The sequence below is a fragment of the Ochlerotatus camptorhynchus genome, unplaced genomic scaffold, assembly GCF_037179485.1.
Source record: "Ochlerotatus camptorhynchus isolate MF236.1 unplaced genomic scaffold, CSIRO-AGI_Acam_v1.1 ptg000144l, whole genome shotgun sequence".
Classification (NCBI taxonomy): Eukaryota; Metazoa; Arthropoda; class Insecta; order Diptera; family Culicidae; genus Ochlerotatus; species Ochlerotatus camptorhynchus.
The window spans coordinates 2,107,939-2,130,537 of record NW_027040634.1 but is presented as its reverse complement, the minus strand read 5'-3'; the positions used below and the strand labels follow the sequence as shown (position 1 = coordinate 2,130,537).

Below are 22,599 nucleotides of genomic sequence, written 5' to 3'. Positions count from 1 at the left end.
GGAGGAAGTCAAAAGACAGTTACGGTAGTTAGTGTACCTGTAATATATTGCTTCACTCGTCGTATGAAATTAAAATCCTGTGTCATAACATTATCAGGTGCTTCAACTGAAGAAAAAAATCCCTTTGATTCTTCAACCCTTCATAGTATATATTAATTACAGAACTATAAAACACGTTAACTTAGACCTGCAATCCCACCAACAGTGACGGCTATTAGACCTCAGCTATTATCACGTACGCTTCCCATTTAGAGTTAAATCTAATCTCATTTCTCTTAATTTCACAGTTCTGGGCTGCTTACGTGCCGTGCGAGGCCCAACACAAGGACGCTGTGCAGATCACGCTGGAGCAAATTGATGTAATTAAAAGACTGACGGAACGCTATTCACCAGGGCTCACAGCATGTGCATCAGTTTACGGTACGGTAGTTGTATTACAATTTACAGTGTGAAAGCACGGATATTTCGTCTCATACATAAATCATGATAAGTACCGGCAATTGCTTGGTGTATGTGTGCTTGGTGTTCCCAAAATTCTGGACGATATGTGAATAGAGCCACTAATTTCGCGCAGTGTAGTCTAATTATTCCCCACGCGGAGCGAACAGAAGGCTTGTACCTAGTCGTTCTAAAACCATTCAGCTCGTTTGGGATTATTGCAGCCATGGCAAACTCCGTCGATGATGACGATGACGATGAAAGCAAACATTTTTCTGAATTAATCATTTTGTTCGACCATTTTCCACAGAGATGGCGCTGTTCCGCTGGTAGGAAGTGATAAAAATCCCCATATTGAAATTGAGAGAAGTGGGAATAATTCGCTTTCGGTGCATATTCAGGACTAAAAAAGTGAACGACAACCTAAAGAAATTAATCAGGGACTTAGTCGTTCAGTTTTTTCCCGAAAATTATTGTTTAACAAGCTACAATTAAATAAAAATTGTTTTTCCCCATACATTTTTACCTGCTTTACTACCAGTCCCCAGAGAGCAAAAAAAAATCAAATTTGAGAGAGAAATTCTCTCTCACGAGCTAAATCTCTCAACATGCCATGTATTTTGTTGACACTCGATTTGTGATTTCCCTTTCACAGATTACAAAATAGAGTACCTGACACTACGAAACATGTCTGGTACCTCTATAAATGCATTTGCTTTATCATTTGAAGTCCCTCCTTTTTTACATATTCTGCGCAAAAGATACTTTACGCCCCGCCCCATACATACAATTCGGCGGGAAATTCTGTGAGGGGTGAGCTATTTTGTGTGCAGGATGTGTAAAAAAGGAGGGACTTCGAATAATAATCTAAATGCATATATAGAGGTACCAGACATGTTTTGCACTGCAGTGTCCTCTGTGAACAATTATAGGAAAACAGATTGTGTCTAGTTTCCGATAGATGTCACCGCAAACGACAGCTGTGACATCTGATGGAACATGAATGCAGAAGCTTGACAAAATGATTAATTCAACCACAGCTGCCATGATTATGCAACCCCTAGGCAACGTCATCCGCTTACACATTTTTAGAACCAATGCTTCCCAACGTAAATCTGTTATCTTTTCACGGACTCTAATTATCTCTTTTCTATACCTAACATGACATTTCCACCATTCTCCACCTTCCTATTTCTATCGCAGATATCGTTCAAGCGCACAAAAACCATCAAATGTGTTCACTAATTGGAGTCGAGGGAGGGCACTCACTGGGCGGATCGTTGGGTGTGCTTCGGATTTATTATGCACTCGGCGTTCGTTATATGACCCTGACGTCCACCTGTCACACCCCGTGGGCGGACTCGAGCAACGCCGATGCCCCCAAGTACGACATCAAGCACGGAGGACTGACGGCGTACGGAAAGGTGAGTTAAGTACATGGACGTCGTACACAGTTTCATTTTACGGGTCGAGCACAAAAGAAACCATCACGGTGGATCTACTACTCAAGCTTCAATGGGTGCATCATTTGGTACAGAGCTGCTGCAAATTAATATGTGTTGCACGTACTAATTTATCTTTTCCTACAGGATGGTTTTAACTAGAGAGGAAGGAGCTAAAATGCAACTCGTTTGAAATAATTGTGTATGATTGGAAAAACAAGTACCTATATGCGGCATTTAATCATAATTTGGCTTTAAAGTCTGGTCCACTTAGAAAACGGACGCATAAAACCAGGTGTTTCTCGGGATTGATTTGACGTAAGAAAAATGTAATTTAGTCAAAATGAAGGTATTTTATTTGACTTTCATAAAAAAAAAATGCAAAATTATTCCGACGGCGTTCGGATGAACTGGCGGACTTTCTTTACAATTCCCCTAATCTGCCGCACACTGGACTGGTCAAGCTCAGTGGCCTTTTTTTCAACATAGAGCCATCTGTGCAGCGCCCTTAGTCGTCTTTCCAGTTTTCTCAAGGGGATGGTCACTCCGCATAGTGTGCCAAAAATAAGCTTGGGCACACCTGGGCATAGTCGTTGGCACTGTTTTGTGCCACCTGGACTTAGTTCCTGTGAGTCTGTGCATTTGACTCCCACACTGGAGCAGCGTAGTTAATTGCATGCGCAATGATTTGTTTGTAGACGGCCAGTTTTTTTTCACCAACGAGAGACGAGATCTGCGACAAATGAGCGGATACAGACACCTAACTAAGCTTGAACACTTAACTACCGTCTTTTCTATGTGTGAGCGGAATAGGAGCTTTTCAACAAACAACATCCCGAGATAAGTTAGCGGCGCCGGTAGTGTAGTGGTAAGCGTGATTGCCTCTCACCCCAGTAGGCCTGGGTTCAATCCCAGTCGGCGCCGGCAAGATTTTCTGAGGCATAAAATCTCTGATCACGCCTTCCTTCGGAAGAGAAGTAAAGCCCTTTGGTCCCAAGTCCATGAGTTGATGGGTCTATAGGTAGGGTCTAGCTGTGGGAGCTGCCTCCCTGGCGTCAGTAGCATTGGTGCTCAGCACGGAAAACAAGATCGACGGAAAACAAATCAAGGGAAAAAAATGCTGAGATAAGTTACTTCTGTTGACCACTCGACCCTTGAGCCGTCCATGACTACTGTGCAGGAGGGAGCTGGTTTTAGATTGGGGGATTGCCTGTGCAGGAGCACAATTGCCCGGGTTTTCGCGGCATTGATTTTGATTTTCCACGATTGCGCGTAGTCAGCAAAGGTGTCAAGGCATCGTTGAAGTTTGTTGGTGATTTCGCAAGGCAATCTACCTTTTACGGAAATTGCAGTATCATCTGCGAACAGGAAGAACACGCACCCGTTACCGAGCTCGGGTATATCGGAAGTGTATAAGCTGCAAAGCAAGGGGCTGGAGAACGTGTCGCATAGACAACCATTTAACGATACCTTGAACGACCTTTGCAGAATGTAGTTACGGGTGATTTTTATCAGATGTATAAAGGAAAGCTGAAGTTGCAAAGCTTGAGTAACAAGGCCATGGCTGTGGACTTGGATACAGCCATGTTACTGCGGATGTTGTTCATCACCCGTACTAGCTGGTGCTTTGTGGAATGCCGCTTTCTGAAACCGAACTGTTCCGGTAGGAGAATATTGCTTTCCTCGACAGTCTTGACCAAACGGTTGAGGATGAGTTTCTCGAACAATTTGCTCAGCGCTGTAAGGAGGCTGATCGGTCTGTAGCTTGGCTGCAATGTTGGATCTTTACCCGGTTTGTGAATTAGTATAATGTTCGCCATCTTCCAGATGCTTGTAAAAGCTTGTACACTTTCGTGCTAAGTCCCTTTAGAATTAGGTTGAAAATGCCGTCAAAACCGGGGTTCTTCATATTCTTAGAATATTTCAGCGCTGAGCAAATCTGTTCTACCGTGATTTTATCCTCCGGGGAGATGACACAAGGGGAAGCATCTAAATTGATTTTCGAGCGGACTTAGGATACTGAAGCCAAGCAAGTGCGATGCAGCAATATGAACACCAATCGCATTTGCTTTCTCCTTCGGTGTTATGAGCCGAGCGTCATCATTTTCGAGTCTTAGAGGTGGAACAGGTTTGGGATGAGACTTCAAAACCGTGAACGGTCATTCAGATTTTGGAAAACTTTCGTTTCGGAGTGAGTCCATTCTGGAAGCAATCTGCCTGTTCAAATCGGCCGTTTCACGTTTTTTTGTCCAGATCTCCAGTCATATGAAACTGGCGTCTACGAATATTTCTCAGGCGAATCATCATTTGGGTGTGGAACTTGACCGACACATGTCTCGTCAGCCATGGATATGGCCTGATGAAGGACTTCCAGCTCACGGTTAATTCCCGACTGTAGTGTACAGTTTTTGCAATTTTTATGCTCTGAGAAATGGGAAGTTTGTTACTATGGAAAGAAATTTACTACGCGGTATAAAATATAATATAACCATGCTAACATGATTTCCATACAGCCTATCAACGGGTGTTTGCTTTAAGCACAACTCCTAAGCAGACGGTCATGGACGGACAAGTTCACCACCATTTGAAATCTCTTTTAATGTAGTTTTATGTGCATTTGACCTAGTCTGCACCTATCTGCATCAATAAAAGATACATAAGTGCAAAATATGGGGCCTCCCTTAGCTCAGTCGGTAAAGGCGCAGCTACAAAGCAAGACCATGCTGGAGGTGGCTGGGTTCAATTCCCGGTCTGGTCTAGGAATTTTTCGGGTTGGAAAATTTCTCGACTTCTCTGGGCATAGAAGTATGATTGGACTTGCCACACAATTATACCAATGCAAAAAATGGTACAGGCATCGAAAGCTCTCAATTAATAATTGTGGACGTGCATCAAGAACACTAAGTTGAGAGCACGCAATAAGCTAATATGCGATATGCAATAAGCTTGAAATGCGAAGAAGAAGAAGAAGAAGAAGAAGAAGAAGAAGAAGAAGAAGTGCAAAATATGAAGAAAATTGACTAAAATTTATCAATAACTCATCGTATTCATATGATATATTCTAGAAAGTTGTGTATTTTAGTTTGACAAACAACTTTGTAGAACATAGTAAAGACCCTAAAAGTAAACATGTGTTTTGGTAAAAAAAAGTGTTTTTGGGCGACCATCCTCAAACAACCCTAACTATTTCGATTTTGGCAAAATATAAGACTTTTATGTCTTGAGCAAAGTTGTTTGTAAATTTTTTTTGATATAACTTTGCTGAATACGTTAACCCTCTATCTCGACATTATGAAAAAAATTAACATCTCACTTTTAGGGGGATTAATCACAAAACTTATATCTTCCAAAGATGCAGCATGTCATATTCATCAACTTTGCTGAAAGCGTCATTACTCTAAATTCACTCCCCGTTCACTCTCTGTCTCATTTTTGAGACAATTAATTCTAGGGTGGTTCCTATTATCTTTGAAACCAAAAATTTAACTATTTTGTTTAGAGAAATTAATATAAGTTAAACACGAAGGCTTGTCAGAGAAGTTTTTAAAACTAAACTATTCAAAGTCACTGCCAGTAAAAGACTAACTTTATTCCGTATTCACCGCCGGATGCTGTTATGCTTAGTTGCACTGTTGTTTGCTGAGTATTGTTTATGATCTGTTACTACGTTGTCATGTTTATGTTGACTGCGAGTGTGGGTTGTTTACAAAGAGTATCGGTGGTAAAGGCTTGTGTGTAACTTATATACATTTTTACAAACAATTTGAGTTGATCAACAGCTGAATAAGCAATTTTTTAGCTGAAGAAGCTCGGCAAAAGGCTGAATAAGCTCTTACTCAACATTCAATGTTTGTTGAGAATTTACTCATATTATTTGCTATAATTGGCGATATCTCTTTAATTTGAAAAGATACAGACAACATCTTTTAAAACATCCGTCTTATAGAGTCTTTAAAAGTATCCAGAAGATAACTTTCTTGAGAAATTTTAAATAATAAAGTTTGTGCTAAAAACAATTTTTTTTTTTCATGAACACCCTATGTCTACTCCGAAAGTTTACTTTAAAACGAGAACGTTAAGAAATAGAATAAAATTGTCTTGGACAAAGTTGCTTGAATTTAACTCAGCTACAACTTTTTCAAACAAAACATGTATGTATTTTGTAAAACAAAAAAATTAGTTTTTAAAATTTCTCTAATTTGAGGACAACCCTGACGTTTGCAAAAACCAAAAGAAGGTAATTTTTAAGCACAAAAATTTCTCATGAAACTGAAAAACTTTTTAAGGCGGATGTTTTATAGCAAAAGTTGTTGTCTGTATCTCTTCTAATAAAAAAGATATCGCCAATTATAGTAAAAAATATTAATAAATTCAAATTGATTTTATACTATTTTAAATTTAACGTTGAAAAAATGATGTAATGTCGGCCCAAATACATAAATACATAAATCCAGTAATCGACTAAATTTTCAATAGCGACCAAAATATCCATTAGTACCGTCCCAATAAAGCGTTCATCTAGATAAAATTGATAAATAGCAGACTCAATTTAGAAAAAAAAAACCCTAAATTGGTCAATTCATGAGATACAAAAAAGCAAAGCTGCTTGAAATTAGACCAGCTTTTTGCCGAAGAATGTATACCTTAATTTCTTCAAACAAAAAAGTTAGATTTTTGATTTCAATGATAATAAGAACCACCCTAGAATTCTTTGCCATAAAAATATGGGCCTAACTATAAGAAACAACTTTGTGGAATACATTTTTTGTCTAAAATTTCAATTTCAGGTTCAAAACATATCCTTCCAGCTAAATCTGCATTCTGGACACTGTGCACTGTGCACTTCACATAGGAATATTACGCACTTCACATAGGAATATTAGTGGTTGAACAAATGGTTTGATGTTTGTATGGAAATTATGGCAAATTACTATGGATTTTATTTTTAATTTCACTGCTCTCGCTCTATCATTGAATCAAGTTGTCAAAACTGAATATGATAATCTGACAGGCTTGATGGTGAAATTAATGATGTTGTCATGCACATATTCAACTAGGGGAAATGACGGCTTCGGCATGACAGACTATTTTCGGCAACCCAAATTGAAATACTATTTTCACTTGATTTTCTTACAAAAACACTTCGCTGAATGCATGCAAACGATTCTTTATGCTTTCAGCTTCAATTTGACTATATTTTTACCACTGAGAAAAAGCAATCTAGCAAAGTTTTCTTGAAATGCAACACACGCACTACAAATTGTAGCTGATTTCGAGTTGCCGATAATAGAACAGTAGATTTACATGCAGTTCAAATGGAACGGTTGCCGAAGAAAAACTGGTTGCCGACAATACTCGCTCTCACTAGAGAGGATTGGAGCTTTGTAAAAGCGTTTCAAAACAGTTTTTGACAATTCTTTCGACTGAAATTGTTAGAGCAGCTGGCAACAAAAGATTGTAAACAAACCAATACTGTATATGTGTGCGTTCCTTAGAGAAAAAGGCTATAGAAAGAAGGTCGCTGCTTAGGTTGCCGAGAATACGTAAATTCCCCTATCAATTTACCATATTTTGTATTTTTTCACATTTGCATCTTTCTTAAATTGCTGCCAAACTGACCGTAACAACAACAGGTTTACTTTCCATTGTCTTCTTCTTCTTCTTCTTCTTCTTCTTCTTATTCTTCTTCTTCTTTTTCTTCACATTTCAAGTTTATTGCTTATCGCATATTAGCTTATTGCGTGCTCTCAATCATACAATCATACTCTATCTCTATGCCCAGGGAAGTCGAGAAATTATCCAACCCTAAAAATTCCTAGACCGAACCCATCCACCTCCAGCATGGTCTTGCTCTGTAGCTGCGCCTTTACCGACTGAGCTAAGGGAGGCCCCTTTCCATTGTTATGGCAACCACATATTTAAACTTTACAGTGTTTGGAAAACTTAATCCAAAGGTATAGCAATATTTGTAAAAATTTTAACTTCTCCCATACAAACTTCAAACAATTTGTGCGACCTGTAAACCATCATCAATCTTTATCATTTTACTCACAGACTAATAATTTGGTTTTCTGAATCAAACTGGAGCGTAGTCTATAATGGACAGATCTTCTACGATTTGTATTTGCTCATGAAATACATTCACCACATTACAGCCAATAGTAAGATAACTCTTCAAAGTTGTCAGATCCATGCCAGTGATGCAATGTGCAAACCATCAGAACATGTCAATTTACAACCTATCTCACCGTCCATAGTAGCTCTCAGAAGCAACAGCAATGGTCAACAGTAGGTAATTCCTGGTAGTTATCTAGCAGATATGAACCACAACCGCTCCAGGGAAGCACCGTTGAATAATGGATTCCATCGCAGATGCATTACAAGATTGAAAGCTGGCTCGGGGTGTATTCCTCCTCCAACATACGGACGCCATATATTTCGACAAAGCAAACGCCAGTCGGTGGTCCGTTGTTGAGCCCGTGTGGTCCATTGTTCACCCAATCGTATCATTTTTTTGTATGTATTTGAAATGTACAGGTAGTGGAATGAAATACATCACAACCTTCGTGTGTATCTACAATCGGGATGAGAGTGCTTACATACCAGGGGACGCATTGCTGTCCAAGTGAACATTTCGCATAGTTGTCATAGAAGGGGGGGATCACTGTTTTAAACTTCGACGGTGCAAGTAGTAGCCATTTAACTGGTACGGATGAATTAGTGGTGATAGAACTTTTTCAATGCTATTACACATACATATGCGAAGTCAATGAAAATTAGATGTTTCATAATTTATCTGCGAAATCATGGGCCTTGAACTGGTAGGTGGATTGGTCCTTTATGTCACACGATGGACCTCCCTCGTACTGCAGTATGAGATTATATTTTTGGATCTTCAACCTTTCGAACGTGTCACACGAACTTGTGTGCACGTGGGTATGAGTGGATGTAATGGAATAAATTCAATATAAATTGACACTCAACCGGTCTCCAGGATCGCAGTTGGGAGCACCGACTGGCAGAAATGCTGCAACCCGGTTAGAAACATCCGTTGACACGTGGAAAAAAAAAGATGGAGAAGCGAAATAGCGGTACACAAAAAAAAAACGATTTTTATCTCACACAGCGGGCGCGGTTCGTTGTGGCATCAAAAACATGTTGGACATTTTGCTGTGTCAGACCAGAACTCGTGCTCCATCTCGTATGGGATCGTTAGCTGCTGCTGCCGATCAACCAAACGAGGCTTGTTTTTCATCAACTCAAATTCGTGTTCAAGCTCGGCGGTGTAAAAAGAGCAAAAGCTTCAATCTAGCGAATGTCATGTCATCGTGTTTCTATGAATGTGTAATGTAAATGGTGGTGCTGTGGGCCGCGGATCCGCCATCATCCTTGTCCGTGTAGTAGGTTTGCGGCTGAGATAAGCTTTTGTAACGAAGAAGGTAAATTAGTTGCTTTGATGCGATTTTTTTTTTGAGCTGCGAGGTACAAGTCTAATTTAAATGTGTTAAGTCGACTGAAATGGGAATTTTCATAGCCATGTCTGTGAGGTATAGTACATACTGCTCTAAATGAATACCACGCTGGAAACACATGGTTCGATGAGCTCAACCATGGTTGCTCTCGGAAAGAAGCCCAATGTGTCCAATGCACAGTGGTCCAGAATGCAGATATAGGTGGAAGGATATGTTTTGAGCCTGAAATTGAAACTTTAGACAAAAAGTATCTTCTACAAAGTTGTTCCTTATAGTTAGGCCCTCATTTTTATGACAATGAATTCTAGGGTGGTTCTTATTATCATTAATTTAAAAAATCTTTTTTGTTTGAAGAAATTAAGGTATACATTCTTGGACAAAGTTATAGTTGAGCTAATTTCAAGCAACTTTGTGAAAATTATTGTATCTCTTAAATTGACCGATTAAGAGCTATTTTCTTGAATTGAGTAAGGGTGTCTCTAAAAATACAGTTTTCTTATTTCAAATTTCTCAGCAAAGATGTTTACAAATAACTTTTAGATCTTAAGAAGGCGCAATTGTTTGCAGCACAGAGCTTGTTGATATTTTTCGCCGATCAAGAGTTATTGACGTTTTTCTACTAAAAATGTGCCCTTTTCAAATGTTGATATTCCACCTAAATCTGCATTCAGAACCACTGTGCAATGTGGTCAAATACCCGATGATAGGTTTTGGCTCAAGTCAAATTCTGACTTCTTTCCCGGAGGCATCATTGTGCTCCTGGACACCATATTTATTGTCAATGATCTTATTCAATTCTCAAGATGGGATTTTCTCTAGACAAACTTTGAACACTTCACCGGGAGCCACCGGATCACGTCCAGCAGGTTATGAGCATTCAATCTGATCGCCATTGATTTAAATAAATATATGTTTGTTTCAAGTGTTCCTCTAATGTGATGCGTTACATGATGGGTTAGAGAAGGTGTATGAATTATGGCCTATGCAGCTTCATATGGATTAGTGTCATAACTGGTACCATTGCTTATATGGGATACTTCCATAACTAGTACATCTACCCTGCTTTAACTTTATATTATCTGTTGCAAAATTCAAACATTCATAAATGAAAACACCCAGTTTCCAATCTAATAACTTAAATCGCTTTATTGACGAAATCAATACGAAAGTAATTCTCATTCCAAGCCTTTACCAAACTATGTTTAATACCGTGATTCATCGCTATGGAAATGTAACCCACAATTTCCAATGCAAATTCTTTGCTGAAAAGGGCAATGTTGCTTCTCCAACTGTCAGTGGAGAAAAGATAGATCCCTCCTTCATCCCCTCGAGGGATGCATTCCTATACTTCTATCCAGGGTAGTTGTTCCAGATATGGCTATACGTTCCAATTATGGCCTATGGAACGCCGTAGCTGGTACACCTACCCCAGTTCCGAACACACAATCGCTCTCTACATAAACAGAAACTTTTCATTTGCAAGCGAAATATTTCAACCGAACTTGATTCATTTTTCCTGGAACATACGTCGACGCAGTTTGCGTGTGTTTTGATTCCCATAGGCCGTTGCTCATGCTACACTTTATATCTACTGCAGTCGGTGATGATGCTCTCAATCCACCTCACACATTCATACCCATGTTCTCATATCGTATAATGTTTGTTCCCATCTCTTCCATTTCTTTCCAACCACGCCGCGGTGCCGACCAGACCATCATCCGGGAGATGAATCGCCTGGGCATGATAGTGGATCTATCGAAATCGTCGGTCGCAACCATGAAGGACGTGCTGGCCACCTCGCAAGCGCCGGTCATATTTTCCCATTCGTCGGCCTACGCCCTCTGCAACTCGAGCCGGAATGTGCAGGACGAGGTGCTGCAGCTGGTGACGAAGAACCGCGGTCTGGTGATGGTCAACTTTTACAATAAATTTCTCAGCTGCACCGAAAACGCCACCGTGGAGGATGCTGTCGGTGAGTTCCGCTTTTTTCCCTGTTTTGTGTGGTTATATTGAGTTTGTTTTGCAGGATGCGTGTGTGACGGAAGTAGCTGGTGGGTAAAGGGGTTAGGAATCAAGAATGATATGAATAAACTACCGAGTGTGGTGTATGGTTTTATGCTTACCACGTATTGTCAATATGGCTAGCGAGCATCACACCGCTGGAACAACTATAGTTGCATATGTAGATAACGAGTGGCATCCATTTTTATTTATAGAAAACCGCAATCGTTATGCATAGATAGGTGTGCATACTGAGCACGTTTTCTGTAAGATGGATGTCAATATTGGCTGCGTTGGCTGCCAGCATAGTGTGACCACTGTTTGAATGATGATTGACAGTATGGAACGTGTTGCAAAATTGATAGTGCTCTTCTTAAATCATCCAGATTTAATCGAAATGTCGTACATTCTACTCCTAAAAGAATACGATAGAATACGAATTAAGTATAAAAAAAAAGGTTTATACGTGAAAAACCATAAAACAGACATATACCTAAAGTACATACATATGATTTGTACGGAGAAATGCTTTTCTTCTTAATTCATTTTCTGGTTTGAATTTACTGTTTACAAATTAGAATAAAAGCGTTTGATCAAGAGTAATTTATTCCTAGCAACATAATTAATACTTTTAACAATAGTTTTAACAAAATGACAAATTCAACATTTATGTACCACAAAAACTATGCAACCTAAAAACTAGCACTACAAGATGAAGAAAGATCAACTACCGAACAGCAGAAGCATGGCGAGGTTTTCGACGAAGAACTCTGACCTATGACTAGACCAATCTGGGTGCAAACAATCGAATCTTGTAACGATCATTGGTTGCCGCGGAATTCATCCGGGATTTGGGGTGTGGAAGGTTGAGGTTCATGAGCCAAACTTTGGGCGAGAAGAGGGAATTTTGAGATAGGGTTCTTATAGAAAGGGACTGGAAACTTACGTCCACATAGTTCCTCCTGGGGCAGATCCTATTGCAGTTAAGATACCATTTGTAGTTTTTTTTTCTGATAACCCTCACAAAACGATAATGTAGGGTATACGTCCCTAACCTCGGTCTAATATGCAGCCATAGATTACGTTTTTAATCATAACTCATCAATTAATTTACCTGCAAACGATATTCTACTGCTAAATGGTATGCTTAGATATGCTTATCATGTCGTTTGCTATCAGGAACCGCAAAAAGTTGAAAAACTTACTTTTTTTAAGACAAAAACTCACCAGGGAAATGTATGTAATATCGGTCTATTGTCCCCAAATTGGGTCTATTTATGGATGCAACTTCGTCCTATCCTGTTTGATTCTCAAAAAAAACGCTCTTGGTAACGTTTTCTTATGTATTTTTTTTTATCACTATCACTGTTAACTTAATACTCTTCATTCCTCAAAACATTTCTTAGAGAAAATTTTACGAAAACTACATTAAATCACTCAAGTTAAAAATTAAAAATTAAAAATTTCGCTTATCGTCTTTCGACCGCAGAATATCTAAATCAAAACATTGTGATGTTCATTATACAGATTTGGCAGAAAAAATCTCCCTTCCTGTTCGTTCCTTATCATCCAAATGCAAACCACATTGTTGACGTTACTCTTATTGCTATATGCTGTCAAATGAATTTCATGGGCCAAAGTTAGGAACATAGAAAAGAAATGTGTCCCTAAAGTTGGGTCCATGATTTACTTGTGAAAACGTTGTTAAACAATTAAAATAAACATAAAATATTCAAACAGTAACTGTGAGTTTTACGTCTAGTGTGTATTATCAGGTAATTCCATTCAATAAATGCCATAATCAGGCCATTTGATGATCGTCAGTGCAACCTTCCCATCTTAACCTTAGAAGTCATGGCGGCTAACTTACGAGAGCTGAAAATGTATTGAAATGTTGTGATATAAATTGATTTGTGTGTGGTACACATTTATCAATCATCAGTGATCAATATTTTCCTTATTTTTTGTGTAATATTCCTTAATTAATTATTTATTTGCGTGATAGGCCGAATGAAAGGACTAGACCCACATTACATACCGTAACCCTATCAATTGAAGTCAATCAGCTTGAACTCCTATATATACAAAAGTAGCACCACTTTTGGGACACGGGGAACGTGTTCTTGCAGTACCGGATCAATCTGCAGTTGGAGCAGTAGATTTTGCTAGCGTATGAAATCTGACAGCAGCACACACGTAGAGATTGATGAGATCCTCTTCGATACCATGGTACATAAGTATTCCATTCTAACGTTGGGGGGCACCGGTTACAGAGCACACCCCAGCTAATCCGAAAAGACACTGGGTTTATCAAATTTGACCAGATAATTTACCTTCCTTATCAATTATCGTTTCACGTGCAACTTTTTACCCACTAGATATACAGAGAACCGTTCAACTGCCCAAACGAGTGCAGGAGCTTCTTTTTCGGTATTGCAGTACCTTTTTTCAGTTAACGTTAATCTTTTGCTAGCGTAGCAGATAATGCGGGGATCAGGATAATCCCTAGTATCTCCAAACTGTGCTAATACAGCTCCAAGCCCTACAGGCGATGCATCTTCGATCACTCAAGTGCAAAGGGAATTGTCAAAATACTTCAATGTATTTATACCAGATACCGTTTCTTTTAGCGTCCTCGTGTTCCGATTGCCACTTGAGAAGAACTCCTCCATTACTCAGTTCTCTTAACTATTTACAAACTGTAGCAAGATCCGAAAAGAATCTGCCTACGTATGTTACAAGCCCCAAAAAACTTCTTAACTCCTCCAGCAACTGGGCTTGAAACTTTAATTGACAGTATGGAGCATGATGCAGAATTGTTAGTGCTCTTCTTAAATCATCCAGATTCAATTTAAATGTAATAAATTTTACTTCTAAAAGTATTGCTTTAGGAACCTCTATTTTACCGGAACATTCATTTATCACGTGCTTACATTAGCTCAATGCTTGATTACTCAAAGGGATCACATATTTATTGGCTTAATGTTCATCGTACACTCATTTAACGGTTGACTTAAATTTGTTAATTAGGTATTGGAGTGGTTTCTGGCGATATTAAATCTAAATAGATTAAAAGTTACACTAAATTGCAACTCTTCTGACCGATAATATGAACTTTGTATAAACAAATTTACGTGTTCTCGTCAATTTAAGCAGTGTCAGCACTTCTATTAGCATTTTATCAGCGTCACGCTCACATATGACGTGTTTGTTTGTTTACATTTATCTACTACTTGCTTATCTATCCATTCCAATCGACATAATTGTTTTGAAAACTGCTTGAAAGCGATTTTACAACGCTTCAAACTGCTCAGGTGAGTGTGACTATTGCCTTTATCTTCGGCCTAATTTTCATAATAAACGAAAAAAATGTTTTATCTGCGAAGCCCATTCTTACAAAATTAGATAAAGTGAATTATCGAAAAAAAAAATTCAGTATACATTTTATCTTTTTTCTTGAACACTTCAGTATTTTCTAGGGAACATTTCATAACTTTTTAAGAGATTTTTGGATTTGTGTAATATCCTCTTATTGTAAAGAGAATATTTTTAAATCTACTGGTGCAATTTTACTTCTTTATCATGCCTCCACACTTTTTTACCGAGCATTTCAGCTTAAGCATTGGAACATCTGCTTGTTTTTCAAAGAGTAGTTTATGAAATTTTATTGAACATAATTATTAAAACATGAGCATAATCTAATTTTTCCATTCAATGTCTCCACCGAAATCGTGTGGAACCTCCTCCGCCAAAAACGTCAGCAAATTTCGTCAAAATCCACTAAAAATTATCGATGCGATCATGTGGAACATGAACCTCCCCCGCTAAAAATCACTGGAACTTTCGATGACAGCATGTACTCGAGCATAAACAATCTGCAGCGGAATTGTGCGGAACCTCCTCCACCGAGAGCTTGAGAAAACGCCATCAAAGTCCAAAAGATCTTTCGTTGGCTTCATCTAACATCTTCACCAAAATCGTGTAGAGCCGTATCCGTCGAAAACTTGAGAAAAATCCGTCACAATCCACTGGAACATTCGTAGACAGCACCTGAAATCACCACCAAAACTTCGTGGAACCTCTTCCAACGAGACCTTCAGCAATATTCGTCGAAATCCGCTGGAATTTTGATTGGCAGCATCAGAAATCTACACCGGAATCAAGTGAAACTTCCTTCGTCGATAACGTTAGAAAAAAAACTACAAGGGACAGCCCTATCGGGACGTAGGACTACGTAGTCTTATATAATAAATGTTATTTTTTAAGCTGCAGCAGGAGCTTGTGTTTTGTGTAGAAATATTGATTTGAGCGGGGTTGTCTCTGTTTATACTCTTTAGTATGACTATGATTGCCCTGAAAAGAACCTTTTGATATGAATTTTAGTTGGGACATGTTCAGAAATCTAACTCTTTTGGATCTTGGTGGCCCTGAAAAGGGCCGATGGTAGTATAGGCTTAAAACCTTTGGAAGATGATGATGACGTGTAGGCAGCTGGATCAGCAAATCGAACCGGAGAATCCCATATTCTTCGGTTCAATGATTGGGCACTCGCAAGAGTCTCGGCTCGTCTACTGCTAGACAGAGATTGTACTGGTGTCTGCGACAGGTTGGAAGGCCGCAGAGTATCAGTGTCCACCAACCTAAAGCTCCGTCCCTTTTTAGTTTTTCTCGTTAAACTCCTTCTCTCGACAAGTTGGTAAATCTTAGCTTTTAGCAGAAAGACGCTTTTTCGGCAAATTTATGATCCTGTTTCACGTCATGAATCTTCTCTATGCCTGTTCAGATAAATTAATACTTTTATTTATTTTCTCTACTGCGCTAGAGTAGAAGTAAAAAGGAATGTCGGTTACGAATAATTGAAAATTCGACAAATATTTGACCGAATAGCTGCAAAAATCTTCACAAATAATCGTTAATCGAATAATTGGACTTTTAGGTATCCCTATAAAATAGTGTAATTTCATGTATTTTGGTGGTCCTTCGAAAATTTCGAACAGCAGAATTGCAACCAGCAAGTGTAACCAGTCTTGTAAGTGGCCCCCGTAGTCGACATATTTTCTTGATAATCGACTGCCTTTGCTTCCGACACTTGCAAAACAAGTTATCGAATTACAGCACCAAACTAAAATGTCATATGACAGGCTTTGTCATACGACATTGTTCCCGAAAACCGTCATGAACGTATGAATCTTAGTTTTTCTCATAATAAGAGCTGCTGATGTTGTGCTTGTGTGAATTCTGAAAGTAGCAAGCAACGATGTCCTAGCAATAACATTTCTAATCAAAAATGGTTTAATTTACATCAAATTGAGGAATTAGATCGAAATCACACATGTCAAATGATAGTTATTTGAAAATTTTCTTTTTGCTCGAATGTTGTTCTACCGTTTGTGTTGTGTAAGAAAAACGACGATAGAGCATGAGAGTACAAATAAAAACAGACTATCGCGCTTGGCAACGAAGTGAGTGTCGTAAAAAACGTCAACAGTTTCAACCCCTGAGTGAAACCCAAGAATAAAAAGCGATGCGATGCTAGTTTTCATTGCTATGACGACGACTGATTTAAGGGGCATAGGAGCATCGATTTCCTCTTTTGATGACCATGGCTTCACTAACCTATTTTGCACTATTTCTGCTATGCTCTTCTATCATCCAGAACAACAAACGTATCAATGCATGTGTTTGCCGTCGAGTTATTAACGAAACAGAAATTCGATGAAGAGAATCGATCAAAATCACTTGCACCCCTGCTTCCAAGTTTAGCTACAAGATTTCAGCCCTGGAGAGCATTTTGTGTGGTCGTTGGAGGCCTGTGGTTCTCAATATGGTGATGAGTGTGCAAAATGTTACGCAATTGCATTGCGAATGCCATTTCGACTTTTTTCGTCTACTAACGACTCTCTGATGGCAGTATTGGGGAAGCAGCAATGCTATTTTGACTTGTTTCGTCTAGAAACAATTCTCTGATGACTGTGTAGGAGAAGCAGCATATGCATGTACGTAATTGGTGGATTTGTTAGCTATTTACACGTTTTTGGGCAAGCTTAGAATTTACCACTTTTTCAATAGTTTTTTGTTAAAAATAAACAGTCGGAAGAAATTTTATCGAAGCGTAGAAATATTTCTGATCGATTGGTGATAAAATTATTGAAATTGGTCCAGGAGCAGCTGAGTTATCAACGTTCAAAATCTTTCATAATTTCGTTTCATGTTCCATTTTCGGTTTTCACAAAGTGTACCCCCATATAGAAATCACAGACGCAGTCCTACGTCAAAAAACCGCTGAACCCTTAGTTGGAAGGATTGACAATCTCGACCGGAATTTACTGGAATCGCCTTTGTCAAGAACGTCAGACAAATACATTGGAACTTTTGTTGGCAGCATCCGGAATTGAATGGAACCTGCTTCATCATGGATGTCAGAAAAAAATACTCGAAATTTTCTAGGCATAATCAAAAATCTCCACCGGAATCAACTAGAACTTCCACCGTCATGAATGTCGTTCTTTGTGCAAATCAAAATAAACACTTTTAGTTCAAGTAGAAAATTTGGTTAATTAGTTTTTAAAAAAAAATCATTAAATACAATACAATACAATTATTTAATGTTAATGATTATTTTGGTCCAGTTTAAAAAAGTTATTTGTTGCCATTGAATTCCATTCATTATTTTAAGCCCGTGACAGACAAATATTTTGAGAAACATAAGCAGTCGTTATCAGTGTCACCCATATGAGCTCTTATGAGTATTCCACTAACAACCCATTTCATATCATTCACTAAGTTTAAGACAAGCGTTCCCAAACAAACTATTGAGAGCACTTACAAAACACCTGAGTTGATCAAAAGTTGAATAATAGCTTCCAGAGTTGAACAAGAATGTAGTTGTATTACCATTTGGTTAAAAGCTTTAAAAACTGCATGGAGCGCTTTTGAATGATTGTTTGCGTTTGGTTTAACTATATGCTTCATAAGAAAATTGTGTTAGTCAAACGAATTAGTTGAAAAACAATCCCGAAAATGCAGTCTGGTGAGTCGATTGCAAAATTTATCATCTTTCAATAATACTCTGAACAACACCCCAGAAGGATGCACTAACACACAACCCCGAGGCATAGTCCTCATAATGAAGAAAGACAGCAGCAATTTTTCCTACACTGTTGCCTGCAGGGAACAATATGAAATGCTCCAACCCAGTCATAGCGGACGCTACAGACCATAAGCAAACCTTATGGGTAACATGTAGGGGAAAAGTGTCTATATCGCACCTCTGGGGTAAATTGTGCTAGTTAGCAGAAGTACTGAACCATCAATTCGAGAATTGATAATGCTATAATTCACGAATTCATAACAGCATTTCCAGGCCAAATAATAAAAAAAAAAGAATTTCAAGCTCGACCTTCTCCGATTTGCATGAGACTTTGAATAATTGTTTGTAATGGTCAACCATGCACATTTGACCTAAAATTCGGCCATTTTGAATCTAGCAAAAACCTTTTAAATAGGCGTATTCGATTTTTCTTTTCCTTGATTTGTTTTCCGTCGATCTTGTTTTCAGTACTGAGTACCAATGCTACCGACGTCAGGGGGGCAGCTCCCACCCATCAACTCATGAACCGGAGACCAACGGCTTTACTTCCCTTCCGAATCAGAGATTTTATGCCTCAGAAAATCCCGGCAGCACCGACTGGGATTGAACCCAGGCCTTTTGGGGTAAGTGGTAACCACGCTTACCACTACACCACCGGCACCACTTGGCGTATTCGATATTTTTCAACAATTCATAACTTGTAAATGTCACTTCTAATCGAAATAACGTCTATCTTGTGTTCCGTACTGAGTAGCAATGCTACACACCAAATTTAAGTTTTCAATATCAGTAAAACAGATTGCTGGATCATGATCAGCAATCAAATGCTTTACTGGAAAACAGCCAACGATATTTTTTACCGAGAAATTCAGGTAACATAAACGATTACTGGCCACCCAGTTAAGAGCTGTCAAACTGATAGCATCACAGTCGCAAGCAGGCATGGATAATCATTTACATTCATTTCATGCATTCATTTACATTCATTTGCCTCTAACTTGTTTCATCAACAGCATTACGCAAAAGGATGAATGGCGCTTTAGTAGGTTTTGTTATTAGCTACAACTTTTGCCCATAACTCAAATATGTATCTCTTTTGCATCACGAATTAGAGTGGGCAGAACTTGTTACTGTTTTTTCAGTGAATGTTAAACACATTTACTAAAAAACAGTAGTGGCTTCTGTTCACTCTGGTTCGTGATGCATAAGAGATACGGATTTGAGTTGTTAACAAAAGTTGTAGCTAATAACAAAACCTACAAAAGCTTAACACATTATTATGCGGAATTCTGTTGATAAAAAAGTAAGGTAAGGACACTGGCTCGGACACTGATTATATTTAATAAATTTTGTCTTTATTATTTGTATATTTTTATCAACGATCTTTTACAGAAGCTAGAAGTACCTAGTGAAAACAATTTCCATTTACTGAGTTTAATAGTTTAATCAGCAAAATGCTGCCAAATGTCAAAATTCTTTATAGCTAAAAATCAGTAAAGAAATATAGCTGAAATATTTGCTAATTTTCAGTAAAATATTTTCGTTTTGACAGCAGTTGGAATTGCTGGAAAATTCAGCAGCAATATTTTGTTGGAAAGTTTGCTGATCTTTCATCAAGTCTAAAATCAGCAAAATTTTGCTAATTTTCAGCGATTTAAATTTGGTGTGTACCGGCGCCAGGAATGCAGCTCTCACACCTGGACCCTACCTATCGACATCGACTCAAGGACCGGGACCAACGGCTTTACTTGTGTGGTCAGAGATTGTATACCTCAGAAAATTCCAACGGTGCCGACTGGGATTGAACTCAGGCCCTTTTTAGTGAGAGGCAGTTACGCTTATCACTACACCGCTGCAGTGTTGCTTTTTGCCGTTTTGGTGCGCTTTTTAATTGCTTCTCAAACATTGATTTTAGGGGCATAGTTTGTTCAAAGATGTTTTTGCATATATTAAACCGCTTCTTTTGATGTAGACGGTTTGGTGATTAGTCCACCTGAAAGTGAGATCAAAAAAAAAAATACCTGATTCACATAGAGACTTAACGTATTGAGAAAAGTTGTAGCAAATGTCATTTTAAGCAACTTTGCTGAAAATACAAAATTTCTAGTTTTTACATATTATGAGATAAATATCGTTTTTCGTGAAAGGCCCCTTTAAATCATGTTTTTTAGTACAACTGTTTTTCTAGACATCCTACATGTTTGATTCCTTTACAACTAAATTTTTCATGTTAAAATACATGCTTTTGCTGAACGTAACTCATTTTCTCTTGAAACAACAAAGTTATTCTTAAATAATCGATATTTTAAGGGGTATTTGCTCTTCAAATAACTATTTCCAGTGCCAATTGGCGCAGAAATCTAGGAAATATAATAACAAAGGGGTAAATTTAAAGCTCCTTCAAATCATTGTTTTCAGTATAACTTTTTTTTTCTAGATTTTCAATATATTTAACATATTATGTATGTATGTATGTAAGGTAGCCACCATCCCTTCGAAGATCTTGTCTTGTATGCAGCTCCACATAATAGCAAGATCAATTTGAGCTACCGATCTGAATTCACAATATCGCTGTATGAAGGGCCAAAAACTGTGGGGTGGACCCGTAAGCAGAGGCACTTACGCGAAATCCACGGGAATTTAAGCATCTCCTTCCAACGATACGATCCAACAAATCGTATAACGCAATTCGCAATACTTATTAAGCTTCCTACAGGATGGTTTGTTAAGAAGGGCGCGTCAATTTCCATGAACCTGTTGGAGTAGAATTCACACCATCACAATCGAATCGGTAGGATAAAGAAAATGATAGTGTCTATTCCCTCCTAGACTCCGGTTGTCATACCACTCCAATCGTCCAGTTCCATGTCAAATGATACGCTGATGCTCCCTCCCAACCCAGTATTTATTTATATATAGTAATGGAGAAATGAAATATATCAGAACATTAAAATGCGTAATAATGAAAATACATTTATATGGATAAAAAAAACTGGTATTCTGCAATGAAAATAATAATTATTTTACATACAATATGATGCAGCTCTATGTCTTCTCAGCTCCCAATAAGGAAGATGTAACCCTGAAATTTCCAGGTTATATTATGCTAATAAAGATTTTCAATATTTTTAACATATTCTACAAAAATGTTTGCGATACAAAAAAACATATTTAGCTGAACATTGTAACATGCTATCTCTTAAAATGAGAATATGTATTCAAAAATTAGACATTTGCAGAAGTTTTTTAGTTATCAAAAAACACATAAAAGATTGCGTGCTGCCACATGTTTTATAGCTTTTCGGCATTAAAATAAGCATGGATTCAGAATTTTACCTAGATTTCTGCGCCAATTTGCACGTGAAAAAGTTATTTGAGAAGCAAATACCCCTAAAAATATCGATTATTTAAGAATAACTTTTTTGTTTCAAGAGATAATGAGTTACAATGTTTGGCAAAAGCATGTGTTTTAACATGCAAAATATAGTTGTAAAAAGAATCAAAATTGTAGGATGTATAGATAAACAGTTATACTAAAAACATGGTTTTAAGGGGCCGTTCACGAAAAATGATATTTATCTCGCAATATATAAGATCAAGAAATTGTGTGTTTTCAGAAAAGTTGCTTAAAACAATATTTGCTACAACTTTTTTCAAGACGTAAAGTCTCTATCTGAATCAGGTAAACAAATATTTTTTTTTTTTTCTTACTTTCAGGTGGATTTATCACCAATGTTGATATAGAAGAAGCGATTTAACATATGCAAAACACCTTCGAACAAACTATATATATACCCCTATATATATATAGTATAGGTATACCCCTAAAATGTTTGAGAAGCTATTAAAAAAGCGCACGAAAACGGCAAAAAGCAACACTGTGGCGCTGTTGTTGTTCAATGATTTTTGTAAATTTGTAATTGTCCATCTTGAAAATGTTATAGAAGAAAGCATTTTTTATAAAATATTTAGTAAAAAATATTCCAAACGTATTTTCAAACAGTCCTTTTCGTTATTTTTGATTTATAACCATAAACTACCTGTCATTTATTAACAGAACATTTTTTCAAAAAAGGAACTGTTTTTGCTACAACTCTGTCTCAGATGTCATTTCGATTGGAAGTGACGCTTTCGAGTTATGATTTGTTCAAAAATG

The 22,599-nt window shown here is 37.9% G+C and overlaps 1 protein-coding gene across 1 annotated transcript in view; it reads left to right on the top strand.

Moving 5' to 3' along the window:
- The window catches only part of LOC135700887 (uncharacterized), a 139,801-nt gene that overhangs the window by 85,698 nt on the left and 31,504 nt on the right, over window positions 1–22,599 (top strand). The window contains exons 8-10 of the mRNA XM_065221545.1: window positions 288–420; window positions 1,642–1,862; window positions 11,063–11,324. Coding sequence (XP_065077617.1) covers window positions 288–420; window positions 1,642–1,862; window positions 11,063–11,324 — 616 coding nt within the window. The remainder of the gene's footprint in view (window positions 1–287; window positions 421–1,641; window positions 1,863–11,062; window positions 11,325–22,599) is intronic.